At 32.3% G+C, this 21,094-nt stretch overlaps 1 protein-coding gene across 1 annotated transcript in view; it reads right to left on the reverse strand.

The window, feature by feature from the left end:
* The window catches only part of Wdr81 (WD repeat domain 81), a 94,907-nt gene that overhangs the window by 13,839 nt on the left and 59,974 nt on the right, over positions 1 to 21,094 (reverse strand). Inside the window, 1 exon segment of the mRNA XM_067275837.1 lies at positions 3,983 to 4,082. Within this exon segment, the coding sequence (XP_067131938.1) occupies positions 3,983 to 4,082 (100 nt within the window).

The following is a 21,094-nucleotide window of genomic DNA, read 5'->3' on the forward strand; positions in this document are numbered from 1 at the left end:
ATAATTTAGATTACATAATTATTTAAAAGTTTATTATTTATACTTTAACAATTGTGCTTAAGTTTAACTAAATTTGTATTTGTTATTAAACAATATTAATATATCAAATATACCCAGTGGTGATATTCAGCGGGTTCGCACAGGTTCGGCTGAACCCGTTGTTAAAATTTTCAGTTTCCCGAACCTTGTTAAACTCACGGAACATTTCTCAGTGGGTTTGTCTTTTTAAAAAAAATATATTAAAATATGCATATTATACTCTGTAATACTACAAAACTAGGGCCTTATACCCCGTCTGCACCGAGCATTTCAATCTAGATTGTGAGCAAGGTCAGGGAGTATGTCTTGGTGCAATCTCTCTCGAGCGTTTCAATCAAGGTTTAATCGCAATCGATTCAAGAGTGTTCTTGAAAGTAGATCCAGTCATAAGAGAGATCCCAGAATGCCATGCGCACGAGACAATACAAGATGGCTGTGGAACACGTGTTGGGCTATGGACAGCGAAAGAAAAAGTATAATGTATCTCGAGAGATGATGACATGTGCCTATTTCTAGAAGCGCCATATTGTTAGATATATGGTTGCAAGAAAAGGTATTGTATTTCTAGCCAAAACTTCCATTTCGTTTGTCGGTGATTGTCAGGGAAAAATTTTCTGCTAGCGAACCCCTTGTTAAATATTTCGAATATCACCACTGAATATACCAGACTATAATACAGTAAAACCTTGAAAGCCCAGAATTGCATAGAACTCTCCGAACTTTGTCTGAGGTAGGGTGGAACAAAAAAATGATTGTTGCTTCAAAATATGAATGTACCATAATTTTTGGTGTATAACCTCTCTGGCTGACTGTTGAATGTGTGATAATTACCAGTCTGCAGTTTAGAAATTGCTATCTCAAGCATTAAAATATTACTTTTTCTGTTTCATATTTGTTAACAAATCATTGTAGATATATATAAACAACTGAGCCAAAATATTCTATAATAATCATATTAATTTCTGGATTATTCAGACTATAGTTTGGCTAATTATTAATAATTAATATAAGATAAATTTTTCAAAAGCTAAGTGGGTTAACACTATTGTGAGGATCCGGGTGCAATTCTGCGTAAAATTAAGAAAAATCTTAAGCCTATTTCTCTGTTGCAATCATAAGGAAAACATCACTAAGGAAACGGATTGAATATCACTCGTACTATCAACAACTGGCCGAGAAATATAACATCTGAGTCTAAATGATAAACAACACAGTGTTAAAGGAGGAGAAAGTCGATTGTCGATGTCTAAATAGATGGAAGCGTACCAAATATGGACATGACAGCTGTAGATGGACGACGTCATAATGTCAACAATGGTAACCCTTCACCTCACACCTATAGATTCATGATCCAAACAGTCAATCACCTGACTATTTTTCTCAAGCTAAAGTGATAAAAGGGAGGAGAGAGATTAAGTTAGGGTCATCTGGAGGCATATACCGGTGAATACCTCCAGCCACCCTGTTCCCAATGGACTTTCTAAAATGGTGATTACAAGACAGACTCCATGATGAAGGAGAAGACTTCCATCCTGTCATATCCAGAATAGCCAAAAGCAGACTTTTCCATAGAAGATGACGGTTTGAATTGCCTTATAAGAACAGAAGAGTTCGTCCCCGGCCCAACCTCTACAAAAAAACAGAGAATTGTATCTCTCTCTGAGGTATTTTTGTAAACTTTCTCTCGAGCGCATAGCAGCTAGAACACAAACAGAGCACATAAATATTCTGTCATGTTGCCTTATATGTAAATTTCATATTTCTGTAGATGTATAACCCATATTTCTGCATATTCTTAGATTTAGACGTTTTTATTCGTTAACCTGTCTACCTGTCTTTGTCAAACCGTGGACACCTATTGACGTGCTCATTGACCTCTTCACTCGAAAAATAGTCCTCCTACTCAACTTTGTTTACCATGCGCAAGTTAGGATGAATTTAACCTGATCTTAACTGGTGTCAGCATCCTGATGTTGGCCAGATCTTGCAATCCCGCCAACAATTTATCCTTAAAGTCATCCAGTGACCCCGAGATTGGGTATAGCTTACCTGTGCCACGTAAGTGGTCATTGGGGACCACCCCAGTGGCCCCGGCTTATCTCACATCATGGTTAATAATTAAATGTTAAGTAATTAGACCTCAAGATAGATATTATGTGTCATCTCTTGATAAATGTAATAATTATAATTAAATTAATAGTTAATAATTAATTTAGAAGGTTCTGGAAAAAAAGAATTGGCCTGAAGTATAACTGACAATGTGTCCTCATGGCAACAGGAGTTGTGGGTTCAAGCCCTGCCTCATGTTGATAAATTACATTTAATTATTAATAGTAGCATTACTATAGCCTGACATAATCCTGCAATCATTTGATGTCAATAATACCACTAAACAAAGTCCACATAGACAATGCCTTGATGCCCTCCTACATCATGTACAATGATGTAATCACTCTTCTTGACTCCCTCTTCCCCTTAATCTGTACATATAATTAATGGATGATCTTTAAATCCAACAATGATATACCGTATTTTACGGACTATAAGATGCACATTTTTCTTCGAAAAATTGCCTCCAAAATTCAGGTGCGTCTTATAGTTCGTAGCGTCTTATAGGTATTTTTTTAAAAAAAACTGCTTAAAAATTAAGGTGCATCTTATAGTCCGTAGCGTCTTATAGTCCATAAAATACGGTAGATTAAAGTTATAAATGCACCAAATACTGGTTAGTATACAAAACACTTACACAAGCAAAAATCCAGCTCATGAAACTATACTGCTTCAGTACAACAGAGACAGCCGACATCTACCATACATTGCAGCTACAATATGTCCATTAAAACAACATCTGCAACAACATCTTATTTCATCTTAATAATAGACAAGCTACTATGACTTTAGCCACATATACCTTGGACAATGATGATACTCAGGTAAATATCAATAAGGCACAACTCATTCATCACACATGGGAGCATTCTCTACTTAAATACCTGGAAATACTGGAAATTTACAATGCCAGTAGAAATAACATGGCAGTCAACTACAAGGACACAACATGTTATCCCCAGCTTGGAGGGCATTTTTAGAGATTTAATATTATTTTTACATCTCTGTATTTACATCTTGACACAAACACGTGAACATCTGATTGGCAGTCGGCAGACTGCCAATCAGATGTTCATTTTATATTTTAATTTATTACATTCCATCATTTGTTCTATTCTGCTATCCATTTCCAAATAAGTTTTTTAACTTAAAGATTGGTTGCTAAAGGCATTTGAAGACATTTGTTTTTCTCCTTCATTTTGTTTCATAAGCTGGATTTTTTGTTGTGTAAGTGTTTCAATTAAAAATTAATTGTTTTTTCTGTCAAAACTAGGTGCATAGACAGACACTGGGCATTTCTGACTTCAATCTTTATTCAGGAATATCTTGATGCGTTTCAGGCATATGCCCCTCTTCTGTCAGCATTTCTTTTTGAGATATCTTGTAAAGAGGTGTTAACTAATATACATTCAACACAGACATCACAAGTGTGAGCTAAGTGCAGTTCAGTGTAAAGCCAGGAAATTTTAACCGTACAAAAATTTTCAATTGCAAATATAAGTAATTTTTAAGCAAGATGTATATTAGTTAACACCTCTAAGATATCTCAAAAAGAAATGCCAACAGAAGAGGGGCGTATGCATGAAACGCATCTCGGCCCACAAGATATTCCTGAATAAAAATTGATGTCAAAAATGCCCAGTGTCTGCCTATTCACCTAGTTGTGACAGAAAAAACAAATAAAAGAAGACATGATTTCAAGATAAGCAATAATAAAAGTTAATTATTATTTTATTTAAAACATTATTTTGTAATTTTGTAAAAATTCTTGATTTATTAAGTAGACTAATACAAAATAATTAAAGCAAAACAAAGTAATTAATATGATACTTACCCTCCAGCAAGTTTGCAGAAATGAATATAAGAAACATATGCTAATTCTGGAGTAAATACATGTTTAATTTCTTCAAGAGCTTTTTCTTTAATTGGATTACCTATAAAGAAATTAAAATCTTATATTAATATTCATTTATAACTTTCCGTGAAGAATGCTATCAATTAATTAATTCATGCTGCATGGAAATATTAAATTTTTTGGTTAATCTTACCTATGGTTTCAAGATGGCGGCTCGTCTCTGATTCCAGCAAATAGAAGAAGGGAAACAGTGGGGAGCACGTTCTAACCTAAACTAACCTATTCTAATAAATTACCATAATTATTACCAACAAAATTATTAGAATAGGTTAGGTTAGGTTAGAATGTGCGTCCCCACTCTTTCCTTGCTGGACTCAGATGAGCTGCCATCTTGGAAACATACGTAACATTAACCAATTTTTTATATAAATGATAATTGCAAATATTTAGATTAGAATGTATTAATAGAGATCTTATATTCTTGATCTTGGAAATATCAACAGGTTCTTCTGGATAAAAATATCTTTTTTCTTTTACATCAAATCCTCTGCTCATCATATCCTCCTTTGTTAATTGAGATATCCCACAGAGTATTAATAGCCATTAAAATTACTTATTATGCTTATTATATTAGATATTATTGTAATTTGAAATGAATGACAGATTTAAATCAGGCTACTTTACCACTATTATCAGTGGTGATATTGGGCGGGTTCGCACAGGTTCGCCCGAACCCGTTGTTAAAATTTTCAGTTTCCCGAACCTTGTTAAACACACGGAACATTTCTCAGTGGGTTTGTTTTTTTTAAAAAAATATATTAAAATATGCATATTATACTCTGTAATACTACTAAACTAGGGCCTTATACCCCGTCTGCACCGAGCATTTCAATCTAGATTGTGAGCAAGGTCAGGGAGTATGTCTTGGTGCGATCTCTCTCGAGCGTTTCAATCGAGGTTTAATCGCAATCGATTCAAGAGTGTTCTTGAAAGTAGATCCAGTCATAAGAGAGATCCCAGAATGCCATGCGCACGAGACAATACAAGATGGCTGTGGAACACGTGTTGGGCTATGGACAGTGAAAGAAAAAGTATAATGTATCTCGAGAGATGATGACATGTGCCTATTTCTAGAAGCGCCATATTGTTAGATATATGGTTGCAAGAAAAGGTATTGTATTTCTAGCCAAAACTTCCATTTCGTTTGTCGGTGATTGTCAGGGAAAAATTTTCTGCTAGCGAACCCCTTGTTAAATATTTCAAATATCACCACTGACTATTATTAATAATTAAATATTCAGTAATTTGCTACTAGAAATACCAAATTACTCAGTATTTAATTATTAACAATAGCAATAAAGTAGCCTGATTTAAATCAGGCATTCATTTGGTTTCATTATTAAAATATTGGGCTTTGAGATGTTTATATAAGTATTGTAATTTCCTGTAGATAACCTACAGCAGTGTTTTTCAATCGGGGTGCCGTGGCATCCCAATCGTAGCGCCAATTCTTGGTAGTTCTAAGTTGTCTAAGTGTAGTTCAAGATAACACATTGTCAGTATTTCAACAAAATTCAATGGACTTAAATTTTGATTTTGAACACACAGAAACACTATTTTTGCATTAAAATGCTACTTCAAACTGTCAATTTTTAAAATTTTTTTTCCTGGGGAGGAGTCCCTTCCTCGGACCCCACCCCAGCATTGCGCATAACATTCATTTTCGCAAAAGATTGATCTGCCCCCCATTAAAGCCCCCTTTTTCAGATTCTAGATCTGCCGCCGGTCAAGGGTGCCGCGATTTTTTACTTTTCAATCAGGGGTGCCACTCAATGAAAAAGGTTGAAAAACACTGACCTACAGACTAGCTGATTTAAAAATTAATTTGAAAACAGGTGTAGGTTATGTAATGATTTGGGTTATCACCCAATTTCAACTCGTCTAAACTTGCCTAAACTTAACAAAAGTATTTTTAAAAAATGTGAAAAATCACCAAAAGGTACATATGCCTCACCTTCAGTTTTACCATTCATTTTCTGAACATCAATCTATACTTAATTTAATTGCTATTATTAGATAATTATACTGGAAGTTATAGCTGGAAGCTAATAAGATTCCAGTAATTCTCCACTCTATATAATAATTCTTAAGAGTACTATTTAGAAGTTTTAGATTAGAAACTGACTTTTAATTTTGTTGTATTATAGTATGGTCTAAGAAATGTATACATTTATATATCTCAATCTGTGTGTATTTCTTTTTTTGTTTTATTTCATTTTATTTTGTTATATCCTGTTTGTTACTTGGAAATGTTAACCCAATTAACAATATTCTATTAGACACATTCCTGAGCAAGTTGGGCGAGGCCCAGTAAGGACCTGAGAGAATAAGATGAGGTCTTCGAGTAAGAAAGCAGATTTTCAATAGTAAAAGAAAAAAAGAAAAGAGAGTGGAGAAGACGGAAGAAGATACAGAATCAATAGTGGACAAGAGAAAACAAGTGTTTAGTCAGACCAATCGAAATCTGGACTTTTATAATGACAAGTAAGAAGTATCATTGTTGCAAATAAAGATTAATATTTCCTTTGTTTTAAATGATAAAGAGGAATATTTTGTTCTGGATGTACTTGTACAAATAAGTTTGCAATTCCTTGTCTGATGGACTATCTCTCTTTCAATCAAGACTCATGAACATCCTGGAACATAAAAACCATATATATTTTTAGTGGGGTACTATGTGTCTAAATTTTGGAACATTCACTTATAATAGTAGTTCTCTACAGCAAAAACAAAAAGAAGTGATTGGATTCTCAAACCCATGTCATTGTATGTTATTAACATTAAAATTGTTGTTTCTTAGAAATGAATGAAACTTACACCATATTTAAAAAACCTCAAACTTCTTGTAAAAAGTAAATGAATAACAAATTGTTACTTTCGGCTTCCATAACAAGCAGATTATGTTTCTTTTTATTTTAATGAAATTTATTTCTATTTAAGTTTTTGCATTTATTTTGGCATTTATTATTATTATTATTATTTGTTTTTGATAAATAAAACAAACATGAAATGAAACAATAAAATTTTTGTTTAGCAGCCATTTTTTGACACTTAATACAGTTTTTGATAGATAGTTCCATCTTAAATATTCCAGTTTTTCCATTTCATTTATTTCCATTTTATTTTATAATTACATCTACAATAAACTGCTAACTATAAATAAAATGAAAAAAAGGGAGAAAAAATACAATGTTTGAGATGATATCTTCTAAACTATAACAGTGGTCTATTTTCAATGACCACTTCCAAGGTACAGTACAGGGTACATGATGATGCATGTTACGACATTTTATTTCTATTCTAGCAATTTTTACAAGGTACATGTTGATTCTGATTATGTGTTGTTGCATGTTATTTGCAGAAGATTATGATTATACTAATCTACTTCTGCTCCAATAATTTTTGACATTTTTGACATAGAAAAGTTTTCTATCGTATTTTACGAAAATAAGATATGTGGTCTGGCCAGGAGACCACAAAATCAGCTATTTTCATATGGTAAAATCTGGTAAAAATGTTGGTTTATCACAGCAGGAATGCCAGCATGCTGGTTTAAGTGAGGTTATAGATATGGTTATAAAGGGTTTTTTTAATGCACCCTCCAGAGAGGGTGCATTAAAAAAATGAATGGAGTTTTTCATGAAATTTTGTAGCATTATTAACATTCACACAACATTAACACAATTATAAAATTACCACCTTGTTTTTGCGAGATTAGAAAATGGAGTTTTTATTCTAAAACTGTAAAACTGCCAGAATTACATCAAAAACTGCAATTATATGTTTAATTTCTTCATTTTGTCATCTTTCTAACAACGTAAAATACCCTCGGAATTCCAAAAGTGCTTTTTTTTTATGTGTATTTTATTGTTATTTGATTCAAAAATGCAAAAATAAACATATTAAATTTAAGAAACTTGTTGTAAATTGTCTCGTCTTACATCTCATCAACTTTCTGTGAAATTTAGAGGAAGATGTTATTTTTAAGGTCGGGGTAGATGGTCAGTGTAATTCACACTGACTTATTGACTTACTACTACCCTACCACTATCACCAATAAGTTATTAATTGTTTTATTGTCTTGTAAATGAAAACTCTCTTACTGATTTTAAGTCAGTCAAATTACAATGTTATTATTTTATTGTACTCGGAAAAATGTTTTCTTTAATGTTTAATCAGATCTAACAAAACTAGTTGTTAATTAATTTTATATTTTTAGTTGCAATTTAACCGGCATGCCGGTAACCCCCAATTTTGTGCAGCGTGCCAATCATTCCACAAAAATATGGTAACACTTTGAAGAGAAAAATACTTTTTCAACTTTTCAATTTGTTTTTTAATTGCAGTTTTACTTTACAATGATTTTTATAAATTTCAATCAAAACATAAAATATCTAAAACTGAATTTCTCAGATTATGCATTTATTTTATGTAATTATTTTGACATAATAAATGAATAGAATATAAAATCTTGTTATGTATTACAATTGTATTTAATCTTTCAGGAAACTTGTTAGAGGAGTAATCATGTGCATACAAAGCTTTACCTATACTGAAAATTTAAATATATAAATAAAATGTGCAATAAACATCAGCTTTATCACACTAATGTATGCTTTTATTCAATATTTGATATTTTTTAAATTATCATATATTTTATAGAAACACAGGCCTGTAAGTACACTGCTTCATAATTAGTAGACACTGAATTTAGTGAACATATATATTTAGCAGATAAACATCCAGTCATGGCATAGTAATGAGACTTCTGATGTATTTTTATCTTCATTAAATAGATGCTACTTTTTGAAGATGATGGATAAAGTTTTTTACCTTTGAAAACTCTGTTAAGCCAAAAGTGTACCTAAATTATGTTTCCATAAATATCATTGTTTATCTTCAGCCATGTTTATCTTCAGTCTTTTCATTTTGTAAGACTTCTTTGTGTCTTTAGACTTGTCAAACAAAGTTTTCACAAAACTCTATCAATCTCCATTAGTGGTTATTCAAGTATTACATCAACAAAAATTTGCCCTTCTTTGACCTTTTTTCCATTGCAACTAATCATCAGAAATAAAGATATTCCCTCTTCCTGATTATGTCATCAGGCAGAGGTTAAAACCATTTGTAAATACACAGAAATTATTTTCAGACAATTTTGTGATGACTGGGGAGAAATATAAACAAAGAGTGTAATCTCCTATCATCAAAGATTCATTCTCTTTCTCCCATTATCAACACTAATCAGATACAAATGAATTCCCAACTCCCATAAACTTGATATAATATTTGATATAATAATATTTTTTACCAACAAAGGTAAACTAATTTGCAATTTTACCCAAATACTTTGAATTTCTAATGATCATTATCAGAGGCATTCAAACACAAATTCTAAATTTTATCAATTCAAAAACCTTTGAACTGATAAAATTTAGAATTTGCATTTGACAAAAGATTTTTTGCCATTGGAAAGACACTCAGAATTTTGAAGAAAAGAAAAACAAAATCAGAATAAATTAAATGAGTTATATGTAGGGAAAATTGGCAAACATTCTATTTGAGAAGCCTAATTAACATAATTAGATTACACAATGCTTGCAGCATTCCAATATTAAATCTTTCACATGAGACTAGATAATTGCTTCCATAAATTGTAAATGATTTTATTTTTCATATAAAAATAATTTTGTTATTTTAAGTTCTTTTAGATAAATTATTTAATAGTATTTAACATTTATTATAGGATACGTTTTGGGAAATTTAAGTTTTTAAGCATTTCTTGCTTTAGATATCTTTGATTGCATGGTCTGTTTCAATTTTTATTACATATATCTTAAGTCGTTCTTCAAATAGAATGTGCAATAAACAAAACTACTTTTTAAAATAATTCTACATTACTGTAGTATCATTAAATATATATTTCAATTTATTTATCAAACAACTTTTTGGTAAGAGAAAAAGTTTGATTTTAGAATAAATGATAGCAATGAATAAAATTTATAGACCTACTTGTTATAAAATATTATCATCTGGGACTGTTAGAGAAAGTCTTAACAGTTTAATCTTAGTTAATGTTATAATGTAAAAGTTGAAAATTTTTCTTTAATTACGACATATTATAAGTTATATGACTAATTAAAAAATGTCAAAATAATACTTTTAACAACTTTTTATTTATTGAAATATATTATAAATATATTTTACTTAACAATATTATAAAATTTTTTGCTATTGATTATTTTGCATAAAAATATAAAAAGAAATAATTTAAATTACTTAAATTTATTAATGTTTTCTTAGTTTGATACCTGAAGGTTGGATTCTATTGCTATATCAGATTTTAAATATCTTGCCATCAATATTTTGATTTAAAAATATTAAAAATTTAAAAAATATATGATATACTGCATCTTAGATTAATTATTAATTATTGTGTATTGTAGTTTAAAAGTTTAGAATAGTATCAAAAATTTTATAAAATCACATTTTTGATAATATTTTGCATATTCAAAGTATATTATAAAATTTATAATTTATAAATTAACTTATTAAAGTTATTACTGTAAAAAAATTTAATTTCTTAAATGTATTTTCTATTAGATTAGATTTTCTTTTCAGTTTAAAATACAAATAATAACTGTACTGAAAGATATTTGCATAATTCTGCAAAGTATCTAGATTTGAATCTAACCAGGATTCTCAATTTTTCATAGGTAATTCCAGAGCAGTTTTTTCTGATCTTTTATCCAACTCCTATTATATTTTAGATTTATTTATATTAGGCAAATTGAAAAGACCTTATGGTTTTTGTTTGTTTATGGTTTATGGAGAGAAATTCTAATAGTAAATCCTAAAATAAGTATTGGGTTGGTGTATAAGTTCAAAGTGTTTGTTTTTGGCATGGCAATACTTGGGAATTTGTTAATCCTTTCTTATTTGTCATTTGGAGTGTCAATGTTGTGTTTGTTAGTACACCTTGCATTTTGCAGATTTGGGAAAGTTAGTGAGTGCTATTTGTGAGCTAAAGAATATAGTGTGTCAAGTAAAAAAAAACACTTTCAACATATTCTTCTATTTGAGTTTAACAGAAGAGTAAAAGCAGTAGAGGCAGCTCAAAACATTTGTGTTGTGTATAAGGAGAAAGTACATTGGAGAAAGTACATTGGAGAAAGTACAGCAAAAAAAGGGTTTTGTTGTTTCAAAGAGAGCCACTTTGACCTGAGTGATTCTTCATGTTCAGAAAAACCATTGGGTTTTGATTAAGACTAAATGCATGATGATCCACATAAATGAACTCAAGAACTGGCAGTCAACCATCATGCAACATTCCATGGGCTAGGTCCAAAAATTGGGTATATGGATATCATGCAAAAATTACAGAAATCAGTGGATGGCCATTTGGGTTTCTTTGCTTGCTTGTCATTGATTATCTTGTGAACAACATTGATCATTCCTGTCCAGCATTGTTATTGATAATGAGAAATTGGTGCCTTTATGTCAACATCAAAAAAAAGAAAGGAATGGCTGGGCCCTTAAAAAAAAAGTAACTCCCTGTACAAAAGCTACTATCCATCTGCAGAAGATAATGTTATGTCTGGGGGACACAGAAACATCATATATGGGAAGGTGGGGCAAGATGAGGATGTTAAGGTTTGAAAAGTCATAAGATGGCAACCACTTTGATGAGAATGATAATTTTTTATTCTCAGCAACTACAACATTTGATAATATATAATACAAAATTTAATTTTTGAAAAACGTTTTTAAAAACAAGAAAATTTAACATTTTAAAATTAGATGAAAATGCACCATCTTATCCCACCCATGGGGTAAGATGGGGATATTATCACAGGCCAACTTTATTTCAAAACTAAACACTTACAGTCTTAAAGGTTACTTTGAATACCATAATATCTTCATCTAAAAGGTAATGTAAAAGTTCACAATGATACTTACTTTGTAAAAATTGTAGCAGGTGGAAAATTAAATGAAGTATGCTAAAACATGGAAAACGTTCTTACTTCCAAACAAAGAGAGCAATTCAAACGTTCTCTTGTCCCATGATCTCTTTTGAGGTTCCCCAAATAACAGCTAGATGAAAGCACGTTAATCACAAATAAACAGATGTCCCTGTTTTACCTCATGGCCCCATCTTGCCCCACCTTCCCTTACTACAAATTGCTTCCCAGGAATGTAACCATCATTGCTGACATTTATTACCAACAACTCAATGTCTTGCAATTGCAATTCAAGAAAAATGACTGAGATGACTGAATCAAGTGCTGCTACAGCATGATAATGCATGCCTGTACTCCACTAACATGACAAAAACAGCTATCCAGGAGCTTGGTTAGGAGGTTATTCCACATTCTCTTTATTTCCCTGATCTTACACCCTCAGATTTCCACTTTTTCTGTTCTCTATCCAACAACCTTTGAGAAAATGCCTTTAATAACAAAAATATTCTTTGAACTTTGTTTGATAACTTTTTTAACTATAGACCAGCATATTTCAGGCATGGAATAAAAAACTGCCCAAGAGTTGATAGACAGTCATAAATAGTGCAGGAGAATATATTACCCATTAGTTTCTGTCTTCTGTTCATCTCAAATTAGTATCAAATAAAAACTTCTGCAGCAACAAAAAATAAAAAAATGCTACAAACTTATACATCAACCCAATATAATAAATAAAAATGGTTTAACAAAGATACAAGAAATATAAAAATTATATATGAAAATTACATAAAAATGACATAAATCACTGTTAGATTAACATTTCCTTCATTACTGTATCATATTTTGAAGTGTTTTCCCAGAATTACTTTAATACTGTTTATAAAAACCATACTGTGATGAAATAAAATCACTGTGTCACAAATGTATGGATTATATAGCTTGTAATGTTAATATTTCACCAACGGAAAGAACTAATTAAATCTGACAAAGATTGCAGGAGGCGAATCAAAAACGTTTGCTTTTTTGGAAGTTTTCACACTGGTTATTGGTTTTGGGTGTGAGTATTGTTATTTCATCTGATTTATTATTTTTTCAAAAATATATATTTAAAAAAATTTTCATAATGAAAATAATAAGAGACATTGATTAATAGTTATAATTCTTCACATATTTGAGATTTGCAGAAAGAATATTTTACTAATTATAATGATACCATTTATTCACATTTTGCAATTTATGTATGTAAAGCAGGTCGCATTATTGTGAATTTTATATGAAACTCATAAAATTTGACCACATGTAAGTATTTTGAGATCTGAATAGAGATTTTGAAATATGTATACATGCCTATTATAAATATCTTATATACCACAATAAATTATCATGATAATCTATCTATACTAGCAGTCACCAACCTTTCTGACCTCAAGGACAACTAAACTCACAATTTTGAATCTGCAGACATGTATCATGAATTTCTTTAAACAATACAAACATCTATAGAATAATGATCATAAAAGTTCCATTTTACTTTATTAATATGAAATTCACTTGTTTAATTATAACAAATTAGTGTGCAGTTTGTTCCTGCTTGTTTGAAATAAGTTTCTAAATTCTTGGCTCTTTTCCATGAAGGATGACAATTGCACTCACAACATTATTTATTGATAATGGTCATTTTGTGTTTGGTTTTAGATTCAAATAAAAAAATCCCCAATGAGTGAGAAGAAACATCCAAGCATTTTGTATTTCTTTTGTAATACTTTGCATAACCTTGAGTTGATCAATGTCCAAATTTTTCCATGGACCACCAAAATTTTTTTGTGGACCATCAGTGATTCACAGACCACCAGTTGGCAACCACTGATCTATACTAGGGGGTTGCTAACCTTTATTGCTTGTTGACTCCTTCTGAACATTAGATTTTTATACGCTAATACAAAATAAGACTAAACTGCAAATAGGATGAAATAGGAATAAATAACTTTTCTCATTCAACATAAGTCAAAATTCAAAATTTTTTTCACTTTACTAAAACTAAAAGTTATATAAATTATTATTTTTATCGTATTTTTAAATATATTAAAATATTTGTCCACTGATCCCCAAACAATGCTTAATAATTTATTAACTTCCAGATAATTTGTTTGACACAGATTACCTAGCAACCAGTTTGGGAAGCCTAATCTACACAATTTATATTGTGTAGATTATGGTGTTTTATACAAATCTAATACTTGTATAAATAGAATGTTTTGTTTTATTTTCTTGAAAAATTATAACTTAAGCTATGATTTTAATATCAGAAAACCCCAAAAAAGGATACTTTTTCATATTGTGAAAACATTTAGATTATTCAAAAACTTTAAAAATTTGAATGCTGATAATGCAGGAAGACTGTTGTAGCATACTTAATTTATGATTCAAATAAAATTGTAATGTTGATTTTTAGCATTAAGAAAAAATATAACAATTAAACAAAAACTATTAATTAAATATCAAACTTTCATCAGAATCTTACAGAAATTTTAGAATTTTGTATAATAAAATTTAATGAGATGAGAAGTTCAATTTGAATAATTTAGCTTTACATGGACAATTAACAAAATGTAAAATATATATAAAAATAGAAAATTCTAAACACAATCAAATGATTTTTATATAATACACATGTATTTATATTATATACAAGTAAATACAATGTATTTATATTGTATGACAAGAAAATAACGAGACTGAAGCTGGAACTTTAAATCTTGAGTAGTATACTCACTTTAGTTGTGTTTTCCTTCAATGTGTGATCCGTCTGCTTCCACACAGCACTGCATTTGCAACTTCCACTGATCATAACAGTGCTGCAAGTCATTATCTGTAAGGCTACAGAGAATCTCCATCATTTTCTTTTGACAGCAGAAACTGAATCAAAACGGTGTTCCTTCAGAGCAGACTTGAGTTTAGGAAAAAGGTAAAGTCACATGGAGCTAGGTCAGGCAAGTATGATGGGTGTTCAAATAGTGTGACTGCTTTTTTGGCCAAAACCTGCTCCACTGACAGAGCAAAATGGGCTGGTGCATTGTCTTGATGGAGGATGAAACCATTTTGCCACAAGTGTTGCTACTTTCTTCTGACCTTTTCCCACAAAGATTTTAAAATTTCCTTATAGTAGTATTGGTTCACAATTTTTTTCCACTTCTCGTATGTTTTCCTTGCTTTTTGACATGCTGGGCCATCCAGAACATTCATCGTCTTTCACATCCTCTCAGCTCTCAAAAAATCTTCTGTGCCATTCGAACTCATGTGCACGACAAAAACATGTGTCTCCATATACTTCATGTAGCAAGTGAAAAGAATCAATGGCAGTTTTTTTCAATTTCACCAAAAATTTCAGGGTTGATACACTCCTACTCTTTCAAGCTGGCCAATTTTCCAACACACACTAACAACATGTCCATTCACAGCAGGCACTCACAGTAAATCTAATAGTAGTAGCAAGTTGAAACTTGCTGTGCTTGTTCTAACTTGTTCAATGTTGTTTACCCATCCACTCACTTTGGCCCATATATAACCGTTGCTGGCAGGCAATAACAGTCTCGTTATTTTCTAGCCACATCATGTATATTGATATATTGGTTCTTGTTTTTTGTTTAATGAATTCTAGACTTATTGTTATATCTTTACTGAATAGGAAACAGTGGTTACAGTTAAACCCAATTAATGTCATATGCCTTACTGTCACAGAAATATTTATCCCTGACCAACCCTCATAAGTAAATAATAGACTTTCTTCGGTTAATGTCACTCTGTCTATTAGCACAAATTGGTTAATGTCAAGGTATCTGTGTGTGTGGTGGATCTAAATATTGTTTAATATCACAAAGTTTGCAGCTATAAACAGCAAGCTGTTATCAGTGCTGTCTATTCATTTTTTTTAATTATTAAAAATTTTTAAATTTATAATAAAATATGGTATTTATATAACAGGTATTAAACAGGTATTTTATAATGATTTTTAAGGAAAGTTAATACTATTAGAGCCCAAAATATGGTTTTTGAGAAAATTGTAGCAGTTTTCAGCTTGAAAATTGGCAACAATAACTATAGTGTATCTTCATTCAGTCATTCTTATCAAATACACCTAGTAGAGTAGGGATTTATTATTCTATATAATTCTCATTTTGATAAAAAATGGAAGCTAAAATTTTTTTACTTTATTTGATTTTATGATTACAACACATGTAATAAATTTTGTGCTAGATAATAATAATCTTAACTGTTCAATATATTTAATGTGGCAAATAGGACACATACAGTAGGCCTATACGTCTTGGTGCAATTAAAACCTTTTCATCAAATCTCAATCCCTTCTATTGGATTCCTCTTAATGCTAACTCTGCTTAATCTCACTATATTCTAATAGTCTCACAGATGTGATATTAAAACAGTCCAACTGAAAGAGGTTTTATATTGATTTTCCAACAAATTCCATTTTATTATAGAGGGTGTTTCAAAATAAATATCAGGGTTTTAAGGCTTTGTAGTATTTATTACATTTAAGTTACAATTATAAATAATACATCAAATGAAAGAGCAACTCAAACAGTTTTGTTGGGTACACCTGTGATGTGAAGCACTGTTTCCTCTGTCTTCTGTTAGAAAGCGCTAGTAGCAAAGATGGCAACTAGTAAACAGAAAGCTTTTTGTGTTTTACAGTTTGCAAGAACTGAATCTGTGCAACGTGCATTCTGTATTAAGTTCCATTGTAATCCTCCAAATGATAATAACATCCATAGATGGTAGACATCAGTTTGAAGACACCAGCTGTCTTTGTAAAGGGAAGAGTACAGGATGACCAAGAGTGACTGAAGAATGTGTTGAATGAGTGAAAGAGCCATGTGACTTTTACCTTTGGGGGTTCATAAAGGATTATATGTATGTGCCTCTGCTACCAGTGGACCTACCCAACTTAAGAAACAGGATTGAAACAGTTGTTGCAACAATTACTCCAGACACACTGATCAAAGTTTGGGAAAAACTTGCCTATTGACTGGATGTGTGCCGTGTGACGAATAGTGCTCACATTGAACACTTGTAGAAAAAACTGTTTGAGTTGCTCTTTCATTTGATGTATCTATATATATAATCGAGACGAGTTGATAATAATAATGATAATAATAATAATAATAACTCTCCCGTGGTCACCACCTGGTCGTGGTGGGAGAGCCCAGTAATTTTACTGATCCATAGGGCAATGCAGGCTGGAGCATAAGCTCCTGGTAGGGACACCCATGCCAGTAAGGTCTATGGGGAGAAATGAAGCTAAGAGTGACCACACACCCACATTCTGTGGAGATATGTATCATGGTAGTAACCAGATCTAAATGTGATACCGGCTCGGACGTCGCCCGGGTTAACAAGGTCGGCGTTCGTGGGTTAGGCAGAGGCTCACGTTCGAAAAATAGGCCACAGTCTCCCTTGGTTACCGGTGGCAAAAGCAGCACTGGCCCAAGCATGGCTACTGCAATGCCCTCAACAGATGTGAGGAACCAACCCAGCCTTGGTGTTTCTGTGGCAATGCATCCACAGACCACAAAGGCTGGAAAACCACGCCAATGGATGAAATGGACAACGAAAATGAACAAGTTTATCATCCGTACTTATTACACCATCACAAAACTCGAAACAAACATGACAGCATACAGACAACAACTACACCATAGATTCACACAACAGTATCCTCACCTCACTGTCACCGAACAAAGGGTTGTTGATCAAAAAAGAACAATTATACACAACAACCTTATTCCACAAACAACACTTGAACTTATCAGACAACAGGTTGCTGATCAAATACATCAACAGACAGAAACATTTAACATTAATGAAAATCATGTAACCTGTCAGGATAATCCAGCAACAAGCATTGATAATAACACACATACAACAATTACCACTAATGATACTATAGACACTTCCTCATCCATCACTGATAACATAGACATAAATTTAGTTAATATGCTCTCACATATATTTCAGGAAACACTCACTAAATATACAGGCACAGATCCCACACAACGACCACGAATACCAAAAATCAACACGTCAAAGGAAGTAGGAAAAACACTAAATTATGTAAACACTCACTACCACACTACATTCATTCAATTTCTACACTCGCAGACATTCATACATTAGTTTATGCTGGGGCAGTTACAGTAGTGACACACCATGGGCTGAAAGTACAATCACAGACAAATACACAGAAAACACAATTCTATCACAAGCCTGCCTGGCAGAGAAGAATAGAAACGCAAATAAATGACATTAGACAGCAATTAGGCAGGCTGACACAATACACTAGAAACAACATAACATCCAAATTAAGGAAACAGCTCAAAAACATTTTCAAGAAAATAAAAACACACACAAAACATGAACATCACAACACACGCATCACAGAATACATTGATACACTAAAACAAAAACTTGCTGCAAAGCACGTAGACTCAAACAATACAAAACATGTACACTACGAAAACAACAAAATAAATTATTTACAAACAATGAAAAACTTTTTTACAGACAAATTAATAACAAAGCAAACACTGGTACACAGCACAGTGGCACACCAACAGAAGAAGAACTCACAACATATTGGTCTTCTCTTTGGTCCAGTGCTGCCACGCATAAGGCTGATGCAGGCTGGATCGAGGAGGAGAACAGAAACTTGCACAACATACCAACTATGCCCTGTGCTGATATAAACATACATAATTTCCAATACACTGTTAACAGAACACACAACTGGAAGACACCTGGTGTAAACAACATTCAAAATTTCTGGTACAAAAAGTTTACATCACTGCACCAGGAACTAGCTAAACACCTAACACACATCATCATCAATCCACAAGACATGCCAAATTTTCTTACTCAGGGCATCACCTACATGAAACCTAAAAACAACAAAACCACAGACCCCACACAATACAGACCAATTACATGTCTTCCAACACTCTACAAATTATTGATATCCTGTATCGCAAACAAAATATACAAACATGTTGAAGAACACGACATTCTTACAGAACAACAAAAAGGTTGCCGTAGAAATCACAAGGGATGCAAAGAACAGTTACTCATAGATTCAGTCATTCTACGGCAAGCACACAAACAACACAGAAACATATACATGGCATATATAGACTACAGAAAAGCATTCGACAGTGTTCCACACAGTTGGCTGCTACATATTCTACACATGTACAAAATACATCCATCACTCATTGCATTCTTTCAAAACACTATGCAGCACTGGAGAACAATACTACATCTCAGGGTTAGTACCACTTCCATACAAACAAACCAAATTTTTATTAGGCGAGGAATTTTTCAAGGAGATTCCTTGAGTCCTCTCTGGTTCTGCTTAGCCCTGAACCCATTATCCAACATGTTAAACAACATGCAATATGGTTACAATATCAGACACGAAAAAAACAACACAGTTTACACTGTCACATCTCATGTACATGGATGACATAAAACTTTATGCATTCACACAAAAACAACTTCATCAACTCCTACAAATCACACATTCATACACCAAGGACATACAAATGGAATTTGGCCTAGATAAATGCAAAACACTTCACATAGAAAAAGGAATCCTGAAGAAAGAAGATTTTGCACTTGGAAATGGAGACGTTATTGAATCCATGGAAGAGGGCGAGTTCTACAAGTATTTAGGATTCCAACAGGCCAAACTAACAGAACATACACAAATAAAGCAAAGATTAATTAAAGAATACCAAAGTAGGTTAAATGCTATTCTCAGAACAGAGTTAAATGCAAAACACACAGTTAAAGCAATAAACACATATGTCATTCCAGTACTTACATATTCTTTTGGAGTTATACATTGGACTCACATAGATCTCGAGCAACTCCAAAGGAAAACAAGAACAACACTTACTAAGCATAAACAACATCATCCTAAATCTGCCACAGAAAGATTAACCCTTCCACGTAAAGATGGCGGACATGGTCTGATTGACATAGTTAACCTTCACTACAAACAAATACAGTCACTGCGAGAGTTTTTCTACAAAAAACAAGAAACATCACAATTACATAAAGCAGTAACTCTAGCAGACTCGAATAACACACCATTAAACTTACACTCACATCATATGGACACAACACAACATATAAAAAGCATAGACACCATTAAGCAATCGTGGGCTCGAAAGGCACTCCATGGCAGGCATCCTTACGATCTGGCCCAGGATTTTGTTGACAAAACTGCAGTCAAACAGCTGGTTAGCTCGGGGATGCCTCTTTGGGGAGACGGAAGGATTCATGATTGCCATACAGGATCAGGTCATAAATACTAAAAACTACAGAAAACACATACTCAAAGATACAACACTCACAAATGACACATGCAGAAAATGTCACATTATGCCAGAAACTATACAACACATCACCTCTGGTTGCAAGCTCTTGGCACAGACAGATTATTTACACAGACATAATCAAGTAGCAAATATAATACACCAAGAGCTTGCAAAGAAACACAAATTAGTAGACATTCACGAACCGTACTACAAATACATTCCACAGACAATATTGGAAAACAACACACACAAAATGTACTACGACAGAGCCATAATCACAGATAAAACAATTTACCACAACAGACCAGACATCACACTCATTGACAAACACAATAAAATCACATACATTATAGACATATCCATTCCAAACACCCACAATATACAAAATGCATGCACTGAAAAAATTAGCAAGTATGCAGAACTCGCCCAGGAAATAAGGCATCTGTGGATGATGGATAGGGTGCTTATTGTACCTGTTGTTCTCTCCTCTATAGGTGTGATACCACACACACTACACAAAAGCCTGGGCACATAAGAATTGAATAGAAACACATACATCACACTACAGAAGGCCACTATATTGAATACATGTCATATTGTGAGAAAATTCCTGAATACAGACACACACACTGATACACTTTAATTTCTGTTTTGGTTACTATACTTTGACTTTGGTC

The sequence above is a fragment of the Centruroides vittatus genome, unplaced genomic scaffold (assembly GCF_030686945.1).
Source record: "Centruroides vittatus isolate TY-2023 unplaced genomic scaffold, ASM3068694v2 contig_1158, whole genome shotgun sequence".
NCBI classification, from domain to species: domain Eukaryota; kingdom Metazoa; phylum Arthropoda; class Arachnida; order Scorpiones; family Buthidae; genus Centruroides; species Centruroides vittatus.